This window comes from Rattus norvegicus, chromosome 14 (assembly GCF_021556685.1).
Source record: "Rattus norvegicus strain SHRSP/BbbUtx chromosome 14, alternate assembly SHRSP_T2T, whole genome shotgun sequence".
Taxonomy (NCBI): Eukaryota; Metazoa; Chordata; class Mammalia; order Rodentia; family Muridae; genus Rattus; species Rattus norvegicus.
Window position 1 is genome coordinate 17,811,848 of NC_141547.1, and position 17,402 is coordinate 17,829,249.

The window sequence follows — 17,402 nt, forward strand, 5'->3', positions numbered from 1 at the left end:
TACCTACCCTTGTACTATGCCATGTGTACATGCCTGCGGGAGTACACACACACACACAACTCTTATATATTTGTAAGTTGAGTGTGATGTCTCAGGGCAAGATGGAGTTGGCAAATTTAGCTTGTTTTTATCTCGACAATGGCCAAAAGATGGCAGTCCCGGTGCCACAAGCCTATAGTCTGAGTGCCTAAGAGATAGAGGCAGGGAGTACATACAGAGTTCCTTTTCAGCTACATCGTAATTCTGAGGATGTCTTGGACTACAAGAGGACCTTGTCTCAGAACAAATCAATGAAGTAAGATTACATTAAAATGCTAAGAAGTATGTTAGGAGAAACTGTTAAAAGAAAGTGGTAAAGTTACGGGGCTGGAGAGATGGCTCACTGGTTAAAAGCACTGAGGATCCTGGTTCAATTCCCAGCACCTGCATGGCAGCTCACAACTGTGTATAACTCCAGTTTCAGGGGACCTGGTACCCTCATAGATACGTATGCAGGCCAAAAAAGAAAAGAAAAAGAAAAATCCTTTAGAGAAAGGTAAAGAAAATGTTTGGGGTTTATATTTGTATTATTTTGATGAGTCCCTGGGGTGAAGTATATGCTGTTAAAACTTAAAACCATCTTTTTATAATTTGAATTTCAAGGAGTGTATGTATATACCATTAAAACCATGTACTTTTTATGTATGGGTTTGTTAATTTATTCTTAGACAGGGTTTTACTGTATAGACCAGGCTAGCCTGAAACTCAGAACTGCCTGTCTTTGCACTCCTAATGCTGAGATTCTTAAGTGTGCACTACTATCTCACGCCTTTCTTGTTTGTTTTATGTGCACGTATTTGACCTGCATGTTTTTCTCTGTTCCACAAGCATGTTGGTCTCTATGGAAGCCAGAAGAATGTCCTGAAACAGCCAGCCATGAGCTGCCATGTGGGTGCTGGGGAAGGAGCTAGGTTGTCTGCGAGAGCAGCAGGTGCACTGACTCAGAACCTCTCTCTTATCCTCAGACCAGGCCACTTACTTTACTATCTGGGAAGGAGGCTCTGCACTTTGGGTGTTTGCTTGGAGGGCGAAGCAGCTGTGAGTCTTGACCTAGCTTGCCCGAATTCATGACCTTCTGGGTTTGTCTTCTGGTTAGGGAGAATTACAAGTGTGCACCATTGCACTCAGTGAGATACCATTCATGCTGCTTAGTCCCTTTTAAAATTGCAAAAGCCATGTGCATTTATATTATTGATCAAATAGTAGAATTCAGTAAAACCTGGCATTGAATATTCATTATTCCCCTTGTCCTTTTGATCTTGAGACTATTGCATTTGACCAGAAGTGTGTGCTGATTTTTAGGAAACTAAGATACTGTGTAGGGGCCCTTAATGCAACGTTAAGTTCTTGTTTTCCAAACATCTTCAAATGTAATGTGTGTCCAAGCACAACTGATTTTACTGAATATATTAAGTTATTAATGATGAAATAATTTTACTGCTTAACCAACAGCCATGTAAATTGAAATGTACTTTGGTTTATCTATAAAGATTTGACTGACGGCTGCCAGGCAGTGGTAGGTACTGGCACACACCTTTAGTCCAGGCACTCAACGATACCTGAGTCCAAGGACGGCTAGGTTTCCAGAGCGAGTTCCAGGATAGCCAAGACTAAAACAGAGAAACCCTTGAAAAACCTAAAAACTAACAAAAAGTGATCTGACTATGGGTCCTTAAAATATCCATGTTTGGGAACTTGAGCTCAGCAGTTAGGATTACCTGTTGTTCTTACAGGGGTCCTACTGTTATGGTTTCCAGCATTTCCATGGTGGTTGACAGCCTTCCTTAACTCAAGTTTTTGGTGATCTAGTGCCCCCTTCTAGTGCCCCTGAGGGTACCAGGCAGTTATGTGGTGCACATATATGTAGGCAGAACACACATACGTTACATGAATAAATAAATGGGTAGGTTGGTTGGTTGGTTTTTAAAATCCCTATTTGGTTTCTATATCAAGGCTTTTAAAAACTTGTTGCATTTTTACCTAACATGACTTAAGTTTGATATTTGTGCTTGTCTACATATCAAATAGAACAGGTAAAATAATGATTTTACCTTCTTCCTCACTTAGTTATTGAAGTTGATTTAAAAATTTCGTCAAGGGAGGTACTTCAATAAAAGTGTAAAATTCTTTTTAAAAAAAATGAAATCTCTAAAAATATTTGATGCTAGATAAAAATTCCATCAGCTTTGATGTAAATAGTTTGATTTGTATAACCAAACTGTGCTTGAACACACAAATAAAACACTGACTACTACCAGACTGAGGAGCCACTGTGAAACCGAGCACTCTCAAATGAGAGAGATGTTCTTTTTCCGTCTACTGCTATTCTGAAGTATTCAGAGGTACAATTCCTGTATTTGAGCCATGGCACAAACTGGGCAAAAGGTTTTATGAAGTTGTAAATAAAATTTGGAGATTGGACTTCGGCCCCCCGAATTGATTACTCTTTGTTTGTATGAACTGCTATGGACCTTTCTCAAGTTAGAAAACTTAAATTTAAAAAATGTAGTCTTCGTTATTTCCATCCATCAATATCTCTTCAGAGGTGTAGGTGTGGGCTAAGAGTATGACCCAGTTGGTAGAGTACTGCCGTAGCATGCAAAGAGTCCTGGGGTTCCTGTTCCAGCTCACAAGCCGTGTCAGGAAAATCAAAGCTTGAATGTCATCCATTGGTGCATACATAGCTAGCCTGGGTTACATAACCTATTAAGTAACTTAACTTGCTTAACATGAAGACTTAAACTATAGCTGGGTGTGAATTATTGAGTAAAACAGCCTCATGCCTGCAATCCTTACACTTGGAAGGGTGAGGATCATCTCAAGTTGTAGGTCAGCCTAGAGTTTAGAATGTTATGGAGTCAGTAGTCCCTCCCCCAACTCCTAAGGAAGTAAAACACAACTGTATGTGACACTGTCTTATTCTTCAATTGCCTAAGTCTGAGGCTGGGGGATTGGGTGTTGGAGGCTAACTAGCCTGGCATGTATTAAGCAGACTCACTCTGTCACAAAGCAAAACAAAACAAAACAAAACAGCAGATTCACTTACAGATGTATCAGTTGGAGAGACGGCTCTGGTTTAAAAGCATTTGCTGCTCTTGCAGAGTATCTCAGCTGCCTCTGACTCAGGTCTGGGAAAGCTCACACCCAGCCTCTTCCGCACACACAGGAAGGTCTGAGGGCAGCCTACAGTCTAATGATACAGTCTCAAAGGAAAATGACGTGCATTCTGTCCTGCTTCATATGATTGTGCTTAGAAAAGCAGTTCATTAAAATTAAGCTTAAATTTGTCCATTTTTCTTATTCATCTGATACCTTAAATGTTAGTTAAACTTACACATAATCTGTCTGTACAGAGAATCAAACACTTGAAATTGAGAAGATTCTCTATTTGCAGGTATTTAAAATATTTAGCTCTTTCGGTGCCTTTTGCTTTTGAGTGTAATTAGTTTAGGAATAAGTTTGCTTCCCATACTAAATTCTTTTCAACCTGTATAACATTAGCTAGTTGAAGGTTTTTTCCTACAATACTCTCATGTTTTATACCCCTTTGAATTAAGTCATGGGTATGGTTCTATCAGCTAGTCATGTAAATAATTTATAAAGGTGCTTCTCTGCTTTACTGTTTTTGAGTTTCTCACTGTGTGTCATTCATTAGCTGTCTAGAACTCACTGTATAGACCAGGCTGGCCTCAACTAGAACATTCACCAAACCATACCCATCCTGAATTGCTGAGAGCTGCTACCGTGCCTGGTTCTTTATACGTGTACATGCACACAAGCACAACGTTGTTTTTCTTCCTTTCCTTTTCCCCCCTCCCCTTCTCCCTCTGTTTGAGATTTTACCTTGGGTACTTGATAAAGTAATAAAGTAACTGTGTGGCCAGTATGTGATGTTAAGTCTGCCGTAAAAGATTCTTTCTGTACTTTACCTCTCAGACACTCTATTGTACTGAAAATCATTGTTAATATTCCAGTTTTTATTAATGGATTATAAAGCAAGGTAATTTCAATCTGAAGTTCTCATGTTATCTTCAAACATTAGTTCCTGTAAATTATTGATGAAAAAACTGGAGTGAGCCTCCTACCTCCTGTAACTGACTAATTCCCTAAAGAGTTTAAAAGCTCTCCTTACTCAGCTTTAAATATCCTTTTTTATTTCTTTAAATAGTTCAAGGTATTTTTTTAATAGCTTTTACTTAAATTACTCTGTATAGTCATTGACAAGATCCTGTGGGCTCCTATATTTACTTTGTCAGTCTAACATGGAAGACAGCACTTTGAAAATGACGCTTAAAATTAATTAGTTAAATATATGTTTTATGATAAGGAAATATGTTTTACTGATCACCTTTTTTTATGCTTGTTTTTTCATATTTTGTATATTTTTGTGCACTCAAGTAGGACATTACTGTTATAAATTACTCTAAAAGAATGTTTGCGCCTCATACCTAAAGCTGTCTGTAGGTTGCATATGGTTAGCAGTGGGCAGGAAAGGACAGGTATTTTAACCGTCTCAGAATACTTTCAGAGTGTCTGATTCAGCTTGCTATATAGAACGTCCTTCTTGGTCTTTAAAAGCTCATCTTTAGCAGTTACAGTGGCCATTAGAAAGTTGCTTTATCTGACTTTGTTTCCTTTTCTGTGAAATGAGACCGTCCTTTTTTATGCTTCAGCATACACTGCAGCCCAGAACCGTGGCTCGTTGAGCTTTCATGTCCTTCTCCATTGCTGTAGCCGGCGCGGCTCTCCTTTGCGGCCATCCCCGGTCTCTGCAGTCAGTGCTCTGTCTCTGCAGCCTCTGCAGAGCAGTTGCTGCGGCTCCCCTCCATCACGGACTGACTAGTAGGCTTTTCTCAGTGCTTGACTCTTGATCAATTACAATTTTTGTCTTGTTTTTAGGTTTTTTTTGTAATGGAATTTGACATTTACAGGTATACAGTTATATAGTATGGCTTCTTATGTAAATATTAGTGTAGAAGAACATAAATATTTTATCTAAGTCTGTATTAGTAATAGTCTTTGAATATGTGACTTTTTACAGCTGTTGCTATTCATTGAACATTCCACTGATGTTTGCTGAACAAAAAAGGGAATGAAAACATAGCATAAGTTCATTAGTTTTCTAAGAGTTTCATGGTCACCAAGTGTTTGAATCCCAGTGTTTAGGAGGCAGGCACAGGTAGAACTTAGGCGAGAGCCTCTCCAAAGCAAACAGTATGGCAATAGAATATATGCATCCTCCAAGAGGAAATGGAGCTGGCCTGACACCGCTGCACCTGATCGTGACTCTACTCCTGGGGGTCACGTGGGATTGTGAGTTCAGGCCAGCTTCAGCTACACAGTGAGACAGGGAGCAAGTGGATTTCTGTGGTCTACATAAGGAGTCGGCCAAGTCTTCAGAGTAACACCAGTCCCCCAAAGAAAACCCACCATGATAACTTAGGGGGCAGAGGCAGACAGATCTCTGTAAGTTCAAGACTCACACAGTCTACATAGAGAGTTCCAAGGACTACATAGAGAGGACTACATAGAGACCCTGTCTCAAAGCCATATACATATGACTTACTTTAAAGGATTACAAAACATAGTTTATTACCTGAGAATGGTTTTCGTATTGAAGGACCCCATTACAGAGGCTTCTCCTACCCAGTTTGTCAGCTGTCGTACTTCGCAATTTTATATATGGATTTCTTTTGATAAACTTATATTTATATTTAAATCCAACCATTTAGTGGAAATCACATGTTTATCTTTCCAGACTACCTAAAACATTTTCCAGTGTTTTAGTCAGACTGATTAATTAAGTTAAAGATTCTTTGCAAATCAAGGCAGGCAGCTTTCTGAGTTTGAGGCCAGCCTGGGTCATGTAGAGTATTCCACGCATGCCAGACAGCTATAGACTGAGGCCCTGTCTCCAGTCCAGGTGCAGTGGCATTCACCTGTACCCCAGCATTCACGTGTGAGTGAGACCCTGTCTCAGAAAGACACAAAAGGGCTGTGAATCTGTTAGTCCTCCACTAGCCACATTAGTCACACATTACTCCACAAGTTAGTAGCACGATCACAGTCTTCCTTTTTCAAAATACAGTGTTTCACATAAAGAATTTAGGGACTTTATCTGTGGTGAGGTTACTTGAAAAAAACTGTGTTTTGTTTTTCCCGGCAAAGTTTCTTTGTGGAACTTGCCTTACAGATGACTGGTCTGGCTCTGCCTTCGCCTCTGCCTCCCAAGCTCTGGGATGAAGGCTTTTCAGCTTGGCGGGGGAGGGGTTGTCAAAACAACCGGACTTGGTCTCTGTACAGAGGATTCTACATCTTGTATGTTGTAAGGTCTTCTGCTCTAGCTAGTATTTGGTCCCTTGTTCGATGTTATACCTGATCGTTTCTGGTGCACTTTCTTTCTTCTGATACTTTGCTCGTGCACACAGGCTAATGAAAATCAACTGAAGACATCAGAGGAGTTCTCTCCTGATCTTCAGAGCATTCATTCTCTGTAGTCCTGTTCCTCTTCAGACTCTGGGCCACGTTTGCATTTCTACCTATTTTGTCTTTTTGAATCACTGTTTTGAACTACCTACCTACCTATATCTCAACTAGTTTGTTTGTATGTGAAGGTGTGAGTGAGTGTGCATGTATAGCATATATATAAGTATAAATTTTAGGCCAGGTATGGGGTGACACATGTCTATAAATCCTAACAGTAAAGAGGCAGAGGCTGAAAGAAGGGATGATACGAGTTCAAAGCCAGCCTGCTGGAGAGTGATGATCCATCTCAATAATTTAAAGTTATTTAAAAATAGTAAAGTAATAAAGTTTTAGTAGGATTTGTACTAGAAAGGTCACTGAAACTAGCATGTGGAAAAGACTTGTAATTTCAGCACTCCAGTGGTGATGGCAACGAAAACGAGTTCAAAGTCATCCTCAGCTGAGACAGATCTGAGCTATGAAGTTTCAAAACCACCACCCTTCAAAAAAGGAAGCGGAAAAACAGACTGTAGTTTGGCTACTCATTGGTAACAAAGTTGGTAGTAAGCCACATACACCCAGATGCTTCATGCAAGCCTAGCTTGACAGCAGGCATTTATAAATGCTAGTACTCGAGGCAGGCCCACAGTGCCTTCCAGTCTAATATGGGCCACAGATTTTGATGTCCTGATGGGACAGAGTGGTGCATAAATATCCGTGTGTTTATCGTTAATGCTGGAAAGTTACTCAGATAAACTAAACTGATGTTTTGTTTTGTTTTTTTAAAAACAGACGGAGAGTAACCATGATACCGCACTGACACTTGCCTGTGCAGGTGGCCATGAGGAACTGGTGCAGACACTGCTAGAAAGAGGAGCCAGTATTGAGCACCGGGACAAGAAAGGTAACCCTTTATAGAAAATACGTGTTTATCAGCAGCTCCAATATTGTTGCTTAGCTGTATTGGAAAAGAGTTGCTACTGTTGTTTTGTTTAACACTAGTAAGAAGATCATTTTCCCCCTCAGGTTTTACTCCGCTCATCTTGGCTGCTACAGCTGGTCATGTTGGTGTTGTAGAGATATTGCTGGACAATGGTGCAGACATTGAAGCCCAATCAGAAAGAACCAAGGACACACCACTGTCCTTGGCTTGTTCTGGGGGCAGACAGGAGGTAACTTTCCTTTCGTGTATCTTTTTTGTTTAGCAAAAATGTATTCACATATTTGCTTTCCATATAGGAGAATATTTGCCTGTTTGATTTGTTGAAATGATTGGATATTAGCAGGATATAATTATTGGATATTAGCAGTTAATGCAATATTCTGAGAAAAGTCATATATTGTATAGGGGATATAGGCTAAATATGCCAATTATACTATCTTTTTGGATTCACAACTTTCCAGTGTTAGGTCTAGAAATTGTTCTGTCATCCATGTAATTTCCCGTCCAGCTTGTTGAACAAGCCTGACAACTCCAGCTCTCCAGGTGGGAGGAGGGAGCCTTTCTCAAGTTTTCCTTGATTTCCACGTGCTCTTTGCCGTACATGCTCCCACATTTTGCTCACACACAGCACACAATAATACAAATCAAACAATTTTAAATTCAAAGAAATGTTATAATTTCTATCCAAAAGAGTAGGAAATACAGCCAAAATGGCACAATTGTATGAAGAAGGTGAAGAAAATTGAAAATTAGGAACATGTGTGAAAATTAGGAACATGTGTGATAGTGCTCTGTAAGTAGAGGCAGGCAAATTCAGACTTATGATCAACTTGGTCTTCATAGAGAGCTCCAGTCCGTCCATGGAGACAGTGCACATTAAAAAAAAAAAAGAAGAAGAAAAAAGAAAGAAAGAAAAAAAAAAACCCAACAAAACTAAAAAACCAAAAACCATTGTCTTAGTGTACTAATGCTGTGAGGAGACTACAGCAGCTCTTATCAAAGAAGACATTTAGTCGTGGGCTCCCTTGGTAGTTTCGGAAGTCCATTATGGTCATGGCAGAGGGCGTGGCAGCATTTGAAGATGTGGGACTCATTTCTGCAGCTCCACCAGGCCACAGGAAGAGAGACACTCAGGGTTTGGTGTAGGCTTCTTCAACTTCAGTGACACACTTCATCCAGTAAAGGCCACACCACCCAATCCCTCTCAAGTTGCACTACTCCTTTAGGACCTAGTATTCAGTGTTGAGCCTATGAGGGCTGTTGCTATTAAATCTTATTAAAATCTTCACATGAGATTCCTGTCATTAGATTCCTGTCAATTCCAGATAGAAATGTAATGGTAGGAGGTTTTGCACTTAAATCTTTTATAAGTCATACTCATGATTTAGCTTTAAGTACTACTTCTTTCACATACTGACAAATATTTTAGTTTTGAATCAAAGAAATGTAAATTAATTTTCTTGATTTATAAAAACAGTAAGACATACTTTTATGGGTCACAGAACAGGTGAGCTGGAGGTGGACTTCTTAGTAAACGTGATGCACTAGCATATTTAAGGCTCCTCAGAACATAACCAAGCCAAGAAAAGTTCTAGTCGCCTATACAATCTGGAAAATCAATATAAAATCATAAGAACATTAAGTGTTTATTGCCTTTACATAATGATATTTAGAAAAATTAATCTGCACACATTTACTTTATTATGTGATAGGTACTATAGAACACTTATTTAAAACAAGGGCAGGGAGGTTGGAGGGGTGGGTGGGTGGGGAGCACCCTCATAGGAGCAGGGGGAGGAGATTGGATAGGGGTTTCTAGAGGGGAAACCAGGAACGGGGATAACATTTAAAATGTAAATAAAAATCCAATAAAAGAAAAAATACTTAAAACAGATGTGTTTCATGCCTGTTACTGGCTCATGCTTGTAACCCCTGGACCTGGGAGGCAAAGGTAGGAGGATTGAGGTAAGCTTGGCCTATATAGTCATGGGGGTCATTAAAGTATTGCACAATAGGCCAACAGATAGACCAGCATACAAAGCGACTTGCCACAGCCTGATAGTCTGATTTCCCACACACTGCTGATTAATAAATGTAATAAAAGAAAAACCCAGAAAAATGAAATGTTTATCTAAACAAATGGTTTTTAACATATATATCTCTGAATGCCAAAAAGCTCTTAATACTCAACATTTGGCAATCAGAGACCCAGCAGTAGTTAGCCCTAACTCTTGCATTGTTGATGAAATCATTCCGACAGCATCTTACAGAATTATACGTCCAAGATAACTATTAGTAGTTAAGAATTAGTGCTGTGCTCACGTGCACAGAATAATGTATTAAGGTTATTTAGGTTGCCAATATATGGAAAACAATTTTCAAGTCTTCTGTTTGCTTAACAACAACAACAACAAAACCACCATACTCGTTGCCATCAGTTCCAGTGCTCAGGCCTAGGAGGCTGTCAGATCTTAGTCCATTATCAGCCTGGTTTATGTAGGTAGTAGTAACCTGTGTCCAAAAAGAGTAGTACTTAGAAGTTTTAAATTTTTAATGCATTCACGTGTGTATGTAAGATGAATCTGGTGTAATTTTTTATTCCTATAAAAATAACAAAAATATTCGTTTCTGAATGGTCTACCAAACTTGGGAGTGTGAGTCTTCTCTGTGAGCATGTACTTCTGATTTTTTTTTAAGCCTGAGAGCTCTCTATAATTCTGTTATTATCTGAGGTTGTAAGAGTGAACTTTCTCATTTCTTTATATAACAGAAAAATCTGAAAGACACCTGAAATTATCACGACTTTAGAAAGCGTATTTCTTCCTTTTTGCCCCCTCCAGGTAGTGGAGTTGTTGTTAGCTCGCGGTGCAAATAAAGAACACAGGAATGTTTCTGATTACACACCTCTAAGCCTGGCTGCTTCGGGTGGCTATGTGAACATCATCAAAATACTGCTAAATGCAGGAGCTGAGATCAATTCAAGGCAAGCTTGAGACTTCATTAAGAATATTGTGCTATAAATATTTGGAGAATGCTGTTTTAGTGGTTTACTTTATTATAATTTGAAATAAAAATTTAAGATAGGTTTTATTTGATTAGCAACAGCTGTTTCCTAGGGCACTAAGGGCAGTATCACTCTGAAACAGGTAAATACTGGGTTCATCATCATAGAGTGGAGATTTCACTCCCTAGCTTATTATTAGTGCCATCTACCAAAAGTTCTTTAAGGAAGATGCAAGGGCTCACAAAAGTAATTAAAATTTTAAATCCTATAGAATCAAGAGTTTTGCCAGACTGAATGGGTGATCCATTCCTGTAATCAAAGCATTTTGGGAGGTTGGATCAAGAAGTCAGGAATTCAGTGTCATTTTGAGCTACCATAACCAGTTAGTGGTCAGCTTAGGCTACAGGATACTCTGTGTCAACAAATGGAAAGAATTTTATATTTAGGTTTTTTAAATCATTGTTTTGTCTCTGCTGTGAAACAACGTTGTTTCGTTTTATTCTCTAATATTTTTTACCCCTAGAACTGGCAGCAAATTGGGCATTTCTCCACTGATGTTGGCAGCTATGAATGGGCATACAGCTGCAGTCAAGCTCCTTTTAGACATGGGCTCTGACATAAATGCTCAGATAGAAACCAACCGGAACACTGCCCTTACCTTAGCCTGCTTCCAAGGAAGGACTGAAGTGGTTAGTCTTCTGCTTGATCGAAAAGCAAATGTTGAACACAGGGCTAAGGTAAGAAAAAAGGCGAATTATCAATTGTTTGCTCTTTGTTACTGTGACAAGATATCTCAGAAAATAATTTTAAAGAAGGGAAATATGTTTGTTTTAGAGGTTGTGATTTCATTACTTTCTAGTCTCATGAAAATCCCTGGTTATACATTTTTAAAGGTATTAATGATAAGTTATTGGCTGAAAATAACGTGATTTTGTAAAGGTCAGGATACATTATGGAGAGTCATTCACATCAATGGACTTGTATCTTACTCAGATTCTGTTCACCATACCACTGATTTTTAGGTAGAATTAAAATTGTAATTAGCAGTACAGAAATTTATGAATATGTAGAAACTATACCTTATTGTTCCTCAGATTGTTAACATTTTGGCTGTTTCTGGTCTCTTCCATAGTTTGTTTTTTTTTATTGTTTTTTTTTTTTTATTTATTTATTTTCCATTAAACCTAGACTGGCCTCACACCATTGATGGAAGCGGCCTCTGGTGGATATGCAGAGGTGGGCCGAGTTCTTTTGGATAAAGGTGCTGATGTGAATGCCCCTCCAGTGCCCTCCTCAAGAGACACAGCTCTAACCATAGCCGCAGATAAAGGGCATTATAAATTCTGTGAACTTCTCATTGGCAGGTCTGTTATCAGCATGTTCTTTGTGTATGAATATGTGTTCCCATCTGCAGGGCAATGTCACTGTGTTAAAAAGTCTAATTTATTCTCCGCTTTGCTCTTTCTTATAGTGCTCTGGCTTTAGGTTGACAGTAACTGTTGAGTGCAGGCAGTTAGATTTTTAGTTACACGGTAGCTGTTTGCCAGTTTTCCAGAAAAATGTTTGTCAGTTTTGGCATCTGTGTGTAGTGAGTGGCACATGCCTTTAATCCCCGCTCTTGGGAGACAGGCAGGGGGATCTCTGTGAGATAGAGGCTGGGCTGCTCTCTGAGATGACTTCCAGGATAGCCAGGACTGTATAGAGAAAAACCCTTTCTTAAAATCGTAGACAGCTTTGCATGGCATCCTGCATAGTTTGGTTTTGACTACTCTTAAACTGTTACTAACGTTATTCGTAGTGCCACGAGCCACCTTGGACACTAAGCTATGTTCTTTTTTCTGTGGTGTAAATAAATAGTCTGAGGTAGGTATTCCCTCATATGATAGATACTACGCTCATCTCCTTGACACTTTATTCAAGGTGTTGAATGAGTGGTATTTGTAGAGCTCAGTTATGCAGTAATTTTAAAAAGGAAAGCACATTAACTGTATGAATACTTAATTTAACAGAAATTCTCTGTAATACAATTTATCCTTCACTTTTTTCCTCTTTAAATTTTCACAGCAGTTGATTTTTACTGCTGCCCCATCATTCTATCTCATGTAAGAAGTGCTGTGTTCCATTTCCAGGGGAGCTCATATTGATGTGCGTAACAAAAAGGGGAACACTCCGTTATGGCTAGCAGCAAATGGTGGACACCTAGATGTGGTTCAGCTCCTGGTGCAAGCAGGTGCAGATGTAGACGCAGCAGATAACCGCAAGATAACTCCGCTCATGGCTGCATTTAGAAAGGTGGGCCTTTTTATCCTCATTCACTTTCAGAACTGCACATGGTCAGTTGTGCTAGGGAGAACATGGGTTAGTGATTGTTCTGGACTTGTTTCTGATGTAATAACTCATGAATGCAGCAATACTCTGCAAATGAAATGCTCTACTGGCAAACTAGTCAGATAGGTGGTTCAGAAATCTGTGACTGCGATTCATTCTGGGTATCAAGACTAAGGGTACATGCAGAAAAGACACTCTAGACTGAGGAGCCGCCGGATGACTCGGTAAAGGTGCGTGTCATGAAAGCCTGACAACCAGAGAATACCATTGGAACTTATAACTGTAAAAGAAGAGAACCAGCTCCACAAATTGTCCTGTCCTCTCCATGTGTGCCCTGGCATAGACACCTGCAGTTATACATCATGGCCATATGCACCAGGATAATAAGTGCAATAAAACACATATTCTCAGATGTACATTCAAAAATCTAGTTATAGTCTCAGCCTCACAAAATAGTATTTGGATGATTTCATACATTGCCATTAAACAGTAAGTTTTAGTGTTGATTTTATTCATTTGTGATTTCTGTTCTTGGCTTGGTTTGGGGTTTTGTCTTGTTTTTTAGTTTGGCTTTGACACGGGATCTCACTAAGTAACTTTGGCTGGTTTGGAACTTTTTGCAATTTGTAGATTATATGTCTGCCTCTGTATCTAGAGTGCTGGGGTTAAAGTTCTGCACAGGTAAGTAAGGTCTCCTTTTCCTGGACTTGTCAGGAAACGTCAGTGAAAAGCCTCACTATGAACAGTTTAATGAAAAATTAGTGAACTGTCTGTAGAACTAGGAATACGATCTCTGGCTGGAGCAAACACAACTTTCTTTCTGTAGTCCAGTTGCACAGAAGTGTGTGTGACTTGCAGTCCAGCACTGAGGACCTGATGCAGTTCAGTCGTACTTAGAAAAGACACATGGCTATTGCAGGGACTGTTTGTTAGGGACAGGATATTTTGGCCTAGGCTGTCTTGAAACTGTCTATATAAGATGACCCTCAGGTCAGCCTTTCTGACATTTCTACATTATCAAATTATTAATTATTAAAGCATTTTAAATTTTATTCCTTTAAAAATCAATCATTAGGGATATAGCTTAAAGAGAGTAATTGTCTATGTGTATGTATGAAGCTCTGAGCTTACCCCAGTACTACAAAACCTTTCATTCATATCCTATGGATAGTACAGCATGAAGTATTTTCTCCTCCCAGTTACTCACTCTTTTTTATTTCTCGTTGTCTCTGACTCTTGGTAGACTACACAGCCACTTGCTCCCTTTTTTCCCTTAAGCATTGAAATCTACTCAGTGGCATCTTTTCACATTAGAGTCTTCTTAAGTGGTTCGCCATTCGAGCCAGCACAGTTTAGTGTCGTTAGATCTCAGCTTCCATTAAGAATCCCTAATGTGTTGTTGCTTGATCTTTTTCTTAGCGCCGGTCTGGTGACCTTTGTTCTTAACTAGTATGCCCATGTCCTTCCCCATTTTTTCTAGTTATTCATTCTTTGGGTAGTTTAAATCTCCCCATTCCCATTCTTGTGTCGGAGTTCATATAAAGGTTCTAGAATGTTTCTGCCACCCTTTATTAGTGTCTTCATTTATTAATTATTCTGTTTTTACAAGTCCTGAGTTACAAAAATAGGCTGCCATTCCCAGCAGCTTGCCTACCTACGTTCTGTCCCTCCCTCTTTGAAAGGCTCTGCATTAGTGGTAGCATAGAAATATTTTAAAGACTAAGTATTCGTACAAATCCAAGTTAAAAGGGAGAGTGAGCATAAGAAAACATTCTTCTCAGACCTGCACTCACAGCCCTTTGGAAGCTGGGCTAGAACAGACATTCTCCCTTGCATAACAGGTTCAAGACTGGTTTTGGCCTGGTGAGTGCTCTCCTTTAAAGGGGGGAGGGCCTTACACCTTTTTCATCACTCAGGAGACAGAATCAGGCAGAGACGAGCTAGAAGCCAGCCTGACCTCTCCACATAGTGACTTCCAGGACAATCAGGGCTTCGTAATGATCTTCTGTATAGGCAAATAACTTAAAACATGACAGAGCAGGCAGGATGGCCTAGCTGGTAAAGTTACTTTCCATGTTGAGGTAGGAGAGAACTGAGTCCACACGTGATATAAACACATGAATGTGGATGTAGGAGGAAGTTTGTGCACATACATATGCATGCAATACTATCCATATTACCTAGATTGTGGATGTTATGTCAGAAATTAGTAAACACTGAAGAAAAAGGACGGTAGATGGTGGGGTGTGGAGTTTCTTTCTGTGAGACTATTGTTCCTCACACTTGGCCTGTGACTAAGGAATGGACTGTCAGTTCTCTCTGGAAACAAATTTTTACCTTTCTGTTGAAGCAGGATCACATTCTAGTCCTGTCTGTACTAGGTTTGCTATGTAAACCTGACTGGTTTTGAATTCTCAAAGGTCTTTCTGCCTCAGTCTTGGAATGAAAGATGCGTGACATCAAGCCTGACAATTATCTTTACCTTCAGTACTTAGGATGATGAAGTTTACAGTCTATTTTCTCATTGGATGTCACTGTTACTTCATGCTGATTGATATTCATGTCTTTATTCAGGGTGTTTCAGTGTAAATATGAAGGTCTTCACTTTTGCACTGTTACCATTAACTGATGTCAATGCTAGTTCAGACTGTGTAGATTTACTGAACTCTGTTAGCATGCTTTTTATCTGACAGTGCTGTCTGTTTTTAGGGTCATGTGAAGGTGGTACGCTACTTAGTCAAAGAGGTCAATCAGTTTCCATCAGATTCTGAATGCATGAGGTATATAGCAACCATCACTGACAAGGTATGTGGGGTTCAGAGTCCCTGCATGGAGGAGCTGGGATTGCTGTTGGTTAAGGTGTAATCTGCAACACTTTTGTTCAGACTGTTTATGAACTTTATCTTGACGTAGGCCTTTGAACATGAAGGCGGCCCGCAAATCCATAAAGTATTTTGTTGCATCATAGCGAGAAGCCCTCCATTTCAATGTTTTTTTCAGGAACTAGCTCATTGCCTTGCCTAATTCAGAATATCTGTTAGTGAATATCATGTTACATCTGTTTTTTGTTGACATTGGCCCCATTTCTTTTTAGCAAACTAACCAGTAGGCAAAAGTTATAGCTATTTGTCCTTGTTGTTAGACTTATATGTATTATGTGTATGAGTTATTTGCCTGCATGGATGTACATACGTGAATGTGAAATGTATTTTTAATCAAGTTATTTTGAAAATGGGAAGCTCTTTGATATGGATGTTTGGAAATTTACAATTTGATATCTGCATGTGACCTCCCCCGTTTTTAACTGCTCTAATGAAGGTCATGTTTATAGGACTAAGTGTGCATATTTGAGGCTGGAAATATTTCCAATTTTTCATTGTAGGAGATGCTGAAGAAGTGTCATCTTTGTATGGAATCAATAGTACAAGCCAAAGACAGGCAGGCTGCTGAAGCAAATAAGAATGCCAGCATACTGCTGGAGGAGCTAGACCTGGAGAAGGTAACAGATGCTTCTCTCTGCAATCTACATCCATCTCTGGTCTTCAGTTGTTTGCTTTCTCTCCCAAGTTTTCACAAATTGTAGTTGTTAATGCTGTCTACATGTTTACTTGTTTATTGCACTGAAGCAATTTTGATTTTTCTGACAAGGGAAAGGTATAATTTTTTTTCTTAATCTTAATAAAATTTTATTGTAGGGATCCCATGGACCTGAAAGGAAGCATACATTCTGTCTAGATTTCAGTCTTAATTCCTCTTAATTCTCAGCCACAACCCTAGATTGGAGATAAGCCACATACTGCAAGGCCTCAGGGATGTGGAACATGGCCTCAGGGGCCTTAAGAGTATGTTGACCCTCAAGTGGTTGGTGTTACATGTTGGGTTTTGTTTTTAAGACAAGTTACAGGCCAACCTTGAACTTGGTATGTGTGTATCCTAACCTAATCTCAAACTCTGTGAGCCTCCAGTGTTTTAGGATTACAGATGGAGTTTCATGTCTGTCAAGTCTGTATTAGGTGAAAAGCTTCCCTTCTCAGGTAGCATAAAATGCTTGGGGTGTCAGTGCTCCTTTGTCTGCCTGCTTTCTTCCACTAACCGTGTGACCTTTCGTGTCTGTTAACAGGAAAAGAATTGGTTTGGTTTTGAATAGTTTGAGATCAAATTCTGTTATTATCATTTTATTTTATTTTTTAAGATTTATCTTACTTGGTTTGTCAGAGGAGGCATCAGTACCCCTGTAGCTGTAGTTACGAGCACTCATGAACTGTGGTCGCTGGAAACCATCTCTTTGCCCCACAGCACAAACCTGGTTGGCTCATACCCACTAAGTAGACCAGGCTGGATTCAACTCCTAGACAGCTGCCTGTCTTGGCTGCCTCTCAAGTGCTGATATTAAAGGGGATGCTACCATAACGGTACATACCTTTAATCCCAGCACTTGGAAAGCAAGGGCAAGTGGATTCTTTGAGTTTGAGGCCTGCCTGGTGTCCATAACCAAGGGCTATATACTGAGTCCTTGTTTCAAAAGCAAAAGATAAATAAATAAAAATTGTATCCTGCTAATCCTGTGTCTTCTTGAATGTCCCTAGATGCAGTAGTAATTTTCCCTCCTTTCTTACCTTTCTT

General features: G+C 39.5%; 1 protein-coding gene across 9 annotated transcripts in view; it reads left to right on the plus strand.

The window, feature by feature from the left end:
- Ankrd17 (ankyrin repeat domain 17) overlaps positions 1-17,402 on the plus strand; it is a 136,933-nt gene that overhangs the window by 90,349 nt on the left and 29,182 nt on the right. For 8 of the 9 annotated variants that reach the window (NM_001401338.1, NM_001401339.1, XM_087582439.1 and 5 more), the window contains 8 exon segments: positions 7,297-7,408; positions 7,531-7,676; positions 10,288-10,430; positions 10,975-11,188; positions 11,640-11,815; positions 12,581-12,743; positions 15,489-15,584; positions 16,162-16,278. In NM_001401338.1, coding sequence (NP_001388267.1) covers positions 7,297-7,408; positions 7,531-7,676; positions 10,288-10,430; positions 10,975-11,188; positions 11,640-11,815; positions 12,581-12,743; positions 15,489-15,584; positions 16,162-16,278 — 1,167 coding nt within the window. 9 annotated transcript variants of the gene reach the window in all.